We start from the raw sequence: 6,857 nt of genomic DNA on the forward strand, positions 1-6,857 counted from the left end.
GCATACGCCGATTCGCATCGCCAACGTCGCCGCCATAGAGTTTTGTCGCCGCAATCGTATTAGATGTTGATCGCAGTTTCGCCCGCTCGCTAGGTGCCGTTTACGTCGTGGCCGTGGTTTTTCTGGCAAGTGGCCTTCGCTCCGTTTCCTTTCACCTTTACGTGCGCTTGGTCGGATAGCGCGTGAATATATGCGCCGCTGCGCTTGACGAAATGCTCAGTCCGTCGCAGGAATACTGTGCGAAACGTGTGTCCGGCACGTCAGCATGTTGACTTCCTGGAGGAGGACGCCAAATGGGTTTGTACTGTGTTTCGTAGTACCGACCGCATCACATCATCAGCTTCATTCATTAATTACGCGCTCGACAAGACATGAATCTGAGGTCGGTGGGTTTATTTCCGCGTTTCTTTCTCAGGATCCGCCGCGCGATGTCCTCCGGAAACGATACGGCCGGCATCATTATCATTGGCGACGAAATTCTGCGTGGCGACATACGCGACACGAATGTGTACCACATCTGCTCGCGGCTGCGATCCGTGGGAGTCCGGGTGGAACGGGTGTCCATCATCCCCGACGTGGTGCCCGTGATCGCCGAGGAAGTTCGCAAGTTCTCCGCCTCCTACAGCTACGTGTTCACGTCGGGAGGCGTGGGGCCGACGCATGACGACGTCACCTACGAGAGCGTCGCCGCAGCGTTTAACGAAGACGTCTTTGTACACCCTGAGGTGCTCGAATCTTTCCGAGCCCTGTACGGTCCCAGGTCTGAAGGCGAAATAGCCATCAGCAAGTTCGCTACCATTCCTCGCTCTTCGAGAATACTGTTCGGTGACATACAGCGACCTGGAAGGGTGCTTCGATTGCCTTTAGTGTGCGCCAAAAACGTCTACATGCTCCCGGGCGTGCCTCTGGCGCTAGAAGCTCTGTTTCCACTGTTTCTCAAGGACTGCGAAGAGAAAGGCCGTAAGATCATGTACGTTACGGAGCTGTTCATTAAGTCTGACGAGCTGAGCATAACAGCCACCCTGAACAAGGCCGTGGAGCAATTCAAAAACAAAGTCAAGTTTGGGTCCTATCCTTCATTGGACAGCAACTACTACCGCGTACGCCTAGTTCTTGAAGGTGAGAAAGAAGATGATGTGGCCGAAGCCAAAACGTTTCTTCTAAACAACCTGCCGGATGACTCGATTACTCAGTTTGACCGTGATCCTTTGACCAATGCGTGGCAGAAACTGACTGCTTTGGCTGAACGGAAGCCACACATTGCAGCAGCATTAAAAACTATCGAGGAGGCGCTCACTAAGTACACTTTGGAAGGAATCTGTGTTGGTTTCAGCGGCGGCAAGGACTGCACCGTTATTCTTCACATGCTATACGCCCTGCTTCAGAAGCAGCTGAAACCCGGTGAAACAGCGCTGCCGAAAGTTCAGTGCCTCTTCATGCGTAGTGAGCACATGTGGCCAGACACCATATCGTTTATTGAGACCAGTGCGAAACTCTACAACTGCGAACTAACGACCATCTCGGAAAAGTGTTACAAGGTTGCTTTGCAGCAGTACTTAACCTCGAAACCCAATGTCAAGGCGTTCCTCTTGGGCAATCGGTCGACGGACCCTGGTGGTGACAAGCTGAAGCCCTTCACACCAACAGATGAAGGATGGCCTCAAGTGATGCGTGTCTTCCCGGTGCTTGACTGGTCTTACAAAGATGTCTGGGATTTTATACGTGACTTGAGCATTCCCTACTGTTCACTTTATGACCAAGGGTATTCATCAATTGGAGAGAACGAGGAGCCTAATGAAGTGCTAATGTACTTCGACAGCCGAGGTGCGAAGCGCTTCAAGCCAGCATATATGCTTGACGACGTGAAGTTCGAACGATGTGGTAGGAAGTGATGTAGGGTACTCTACGTGGAAGGAGTTGTGTTGATGGAATAGACTTTCCAGGACTTTTTACACAATCATTATATGAAATTGAGTGTGCCTTACAACTATACTACTCCCGTCAGATCGTATAAGGAATGCATGGTGTTAAAATTAGGATTTTCGCAAATGTTAATGTCAATTGCTTTTAAGCTGCCTTTTTCCTTTGTGGGATCGGCATCTATAGATCTGTGCAGAGTTGCATGATTTAAATGCTGATTTGCAAAAAGTTCTGAACTATATCTAAGAGCTTTTATTGAGGATGTGCATAAAATGTTATTTGTTTAACACAGTAGGTCTCAAGAGACGCAGCATGTAAAATTTGGTATGCCATCTTGCTCATGAATGAATAAAACTTGCTTCATACTTTAAGGAATGCTGGCACTTCATGACATTTTTATGCTGGTACTTCAGTTTTCTACAAGCACATTAGGCTTGCTTATGTTAAAGAGGCATTGCAACAGGAAATATGATGTTTTCACCACTTCTCCTGGATTTCGGTAATCCACCAATAATCATTGTGCGAGTGGCATTGCAAAAAATAAAGCTGTTGTAATATTGTTTCAATGGAGGAGCCACATTACTTTTAGACTACAGCCACACCACAGCTGTTTTCATGATCGGAAGTGGCACTTCATCACGTGGGAGTTGACATTGTCCTGGAATTTTGATAGGTTTCGCATGGCAAGTCCCGTCTAATATTTAAATGGTCCCAGCTAGGTCTCACTATTGTGTGATAAAAATTGTAAAAGCACATTTTATACTGTCTTAGATACAAAAGGATTTCTGTTAAATATGAAACCTTAAAAGAATACCAAAACATTGCTAGGGGCACTGTACGACTGCCACCACAAGGCGGGTCTTTTGGTACGTTCTTGTAAGAGGAGTGCAGTGATTGGAACCAGCCTTTGACATTAGTTGGAGAGTGAAATGCGAAAAGAAACATTTTTTTCTCGTCTTCCGCTGAGATCTTGAACTTCTGTTACCATGCACTTATTTAGATCACTCTTGTTGTGTTCGTCCTGGTATTCAGCAGTGAATGCACTCCAGTGCTGCAAAATGTGGATGAAAAAGCATTGCAGAGCCTCTTCAACTGAAGAAAAAGAAGGTGCATCCTATAACTTCTTTTCTTTTGCTACGATTTTTTTAAAGAATGTTTGCCCAAAAGGAAATGACAATAATACCATTTTGAATGAGAAGAAAGGTGACAGGCTTACCCCTATTTTAAAAAACACTTTTTAACTTGAACTTGATTGGCCACTGCTGCGTGTGAAATACGTTTGTGCTGCCTTGATTAATATGTGGGTTTAACGTCCCAAAACTACCATATGATTATGAGAGACGCCGTAGTGGAGGGCTCCAGAAATTTCGACCACCTGGGCTTCTTTAACCTGCACCCAAATCGGAGCACACGGGCCTACAACATTGCTGCCTACATCGGCAATGCAGCCGGGATTTGATCCCGCGACCTGCGGGTCAGCAGCCGAGTACCTTGGCCACTAGACCACCGCGGCGGGGTGTTTGTGCTGCCTTGGCAGCGCCTAAAGACAGCGTGTTCAAATGCGTCTGTGCTGCATTAAAGGTGGGGGCAAGTGATGTTAAATTCAAGGAGCATTTCTGAATACACGGGTGAATTGCTTATGCCTTACACCACATATTATCGTTGGTCAAAATGTAAGTCCACTTTAATGATCATTTACTTGGTGTGTATCATGTGAGGTGTGTAAATGTGTGAAATGACATGGTTGGCATCCCGAATTGGTCGGATGGAGGGAGGGGGATATGTTTGAATATTATGCTATTGCAGGAGTGGGGAAAAGCAGGCACCTTGGAATAATATAAAAGGTGCAAGAAAAGAAAAGACCTCAAACTGTCGACCTGTATAGGGGAACATAGTATCTCTTTTCGTCTAAAGCTGCTTCATTGAAATTGAAAGTAGAGTCACTGAGTCACACAATTTGCACGCCTTCAATTTGAGTGAATACAATGCATTTTTTGAGACAATCGAGGAAGTTCAACCTCGAGCTGCCTCCTGAACTGTAGTGACGTTGCTAAACCCTGTATATATTGGACTCTCAGTGTAAAGGACAGTAAGGCAGAGAGGCTGCACCACGGCTGCTAGCACAGACGTCGGGTCTTTTTGCAGATGTGAATAGCTGAGCAAAAGTGAGCCTGTTATATACATTCAACTCTGTCCTTTTGTATACTTTCCTATTTCTTTCTGTTTACACCTTTAGTGCTGTTTAACAATAACATTATCACAACTTATGGGCATTGGCAGGGAGTGTGCAACAGGGGCACTGGCCCCCCTGAAACTACATAAGTGACCACTCCCCCCTTCGCCAAACTACCCTGAGCGACGATGGAACACGGGTTTGCACCCCCTAGCATCAAATGCTGCCGATGTTCATGCAATAACTCGTCTGCCACTGCCTGCTTTTAGAAAAAAAAAAAAAGGTAAAGTAAACTGTGTAACGAAGCACATGAGATTTTAATGTCTTACTTTTTTTTGTATATGAGTGCGGGGTTTCTGACAAATTTTGACAGAAGGGCATCGCAAGGTCTCGCCGCTGGTACTCTACTGGTTTTCATCTACAACATTTTGCAACTTCACCTACTTCCTCCTGTAAACACTCTCAAAAGTATAATGTATAAAAAGCTGGCACTGTAATTATAAGATACGATAACACCAGCCACCTGTTCTTCCTTTCCGTTTGCCACCTGAAGCCTTGGCTCGTGGTAAGACATGCCTGTTGGTGTTCAAGCAGCGCAGCCCGAATTCTTCACAAGAACGAAGAAGGAACGTGAAAGAAATTCCACATCCACATCAAGTACTGTTTACTAAAGCGAAGCCTTTTGTATGCCATGTCTACCAAGGTCATTCATCATGTTTCAATGACCTTGAGACACAGATCGCAAGTGTGACGTCACGACTCGTTATCCGCTACTGAGAGTTGTAGGACGAGCCGACAAACGAAACTTAGCGAAAAAATAAGGGAAAAGAGCAAGGGCTGAGTTTTCACAATCAAAATGCCTGTAACTCAGCTAGCGCTTTTGAAGGTATACTCTTGCACAAACTGCAACGCCACAACTATACCTCTGGGCAGTTTCACAATAAGATTTTCAATAATGCCAATATCGAATAAATGTGCGTACTATTTGCAAATGTAGGTTTCTCACACGACCGGCTTATTTTATTTGCTATGTTTATGCTTGAATGAGTAGGTTCATAAGCGTGCGCAGGGTTCCGGGGGGGGGGGGGGGTCTTCACAGCGCCCCCCTTCCTATTATGTTACTGTGTGGGGCTGACTTTGCACGCCCCCCTCTAAGCTGATAAAGGGCAGGCGGCCGCCCCCCTCGTGCGCACGCCTATGAGTAGGTTGTACCTGATAATCATAGAAAATGAAGCGCAAGTGCTCTAGCATGACGTACATTTACTGTTAGCGTAGTTAATTTTGTTTCGTTCAATTGCACCGTCATTTCAAAACACTAGACCAAAATATTGAGGCACTCGCTACCCACCGTCGTGAGGAGTCAGCGTGTCGTTTTTCAAAGTTTCAATTTTAAATTTCGCGCCCAAATCGCAGCTCATGACGTCATGGATCCGTGTTCTGGCGACGTTAGCTTATCAGAATAGTTATAAGCTATAGACCTGTTAAGGTTCTGGCCGTCACAGAGAACAAAGTACTTCGTTTTCTACCTGTTCGGAACTACGCTGGACCCAGTAGACGTCGTAGAAATCTACGACGTCAAGATGTCTGGTGCGGGTGTTTCGAGGTGGCGTCGCCATACGTAATTTTTTTTTTCGTGCGTTTTCTCGCGTACCAAGCGTCTTCTCGAAGCGAGCGTGGCGTCTTCGCTAAAGCATATACAAATTGATTGATTTGCGGGGTTTAACGTCCCAAAACCACGATATGATTATGAGAGACTCCGTAGTGGAGGGCTCCGGAAATTCGGACCACCTGGGGTTCTTTAACGGGCGCCCAAATCTGAGCACACGGGCCTACAACATTTCCGCCTCCATCGGAAATGCAGCCGCCGCAGCCGGGATTTGATCCCGCGACCTGCGGGTCAGCAGCCGAGTACCTTAGCCACTAGACCACCGCGGCGGGGCAAGCATAAACAAATTAAGTCCTGCTGCACGCTTTACTCGTTCTAATAACATTATTTGTAGTAAAGAGAGAGCTAGGTGAGAGAGGGCTTCGGCAACGAAGACATTTTTTGCGATTAAAGTATTTCCCCTCAGTTCTTGATGACAAACCCGACCTTAGTACAATATGGTGCATGATAAAACTACACTGGGGCGTACTTGTTCGTGTGATCGTGGAAGCGCTTGTGCTTTGCCGTTCACGAATAGTTTGATAAACTTCATTCGCTGGTGATACGTGCTCGGTTCCTAATGTCATTTTTTTATTTGTTTCCCTATAGCATGGCTCATGTTTCAGATGCGATCAGAATAAATTAAACTGTCACGAAGATATAACGGCAGGTTCAATTCAGAAACAGTATAAAAAACAACAAAATTGGATAATCACAGGAACTCAGCCACAGATTTTTTTTCTAGGGAGGGGGAGGGGGGCGTAGAAAATGAACTCTCCCCCTTTCGCCCCTCGTTACGCTAATGGATAAGCTATACAAGCCATCACTGAATAGGCGCGTAGGATTTTCTGCGGTCCTATAGACAAGATACAATAGCAACGTGTCACTTCGCGCTGTGTATTTTTTAATTGAATACGATCACATACACATTCTTGCCCACCGCTTATTTTAATCGTTAAATGTCTCGGTACAGCTGGTCAAATGCATTCGACGAAGAATGCGTTGATGTCATGTCCAGATACGTGGTTTAATCACATATGTCTTCGAAAGTGCTGACGTGTGAACTCCTGTCCTCGCCACAGATAGTTGCCCCTGCCTCGTCATTTCCTGGTTATTACA

General features: G+C 46.0%; 1 protein-coding gene across 1 annotated transcript; it reads left to right on the plus strand.

Moving 5' to 3' along the window:
• The first annotated feature begins 91 nt into the window (after positions 1-91).
• LOC142806199 (FAD synthase-like) lies at positions 92-2,291 on the plus strand. Its single transcript, XM_075891247.1, has 2 exons — positions 92-297; positions 416-2,291. The coding sequence occupies exons 1-2, from the start codon at positions 266-268 to the stop codon at positions 1,890-1,892; spliced, it is 1,509 nt and encodes a 502-aa protein (XP_075747362.1). The 5' UTR covers positions 92-265; the 3' UTR covers positions 1,893-2,291.
• Positions 2,292-6,857: the final 4,566 nt, after the last annotated feature.

Source organism: Rhipicephalus microplus, chromosome 1 (assembly GCF_043290135.1).
Source record: "Rhipicephalus microplus isolate Deutch F79 chromosome 1, USDA_Rmic, whole genome shotgun sequence".
Taxonomy (NCBI): domain Eukaryota; kingdom Metazoa; phylum Arthropoda; class Arachnida; order Ixodida; family Ixodidae; genus Rhipicephalus; species Rhipicephalus microplus.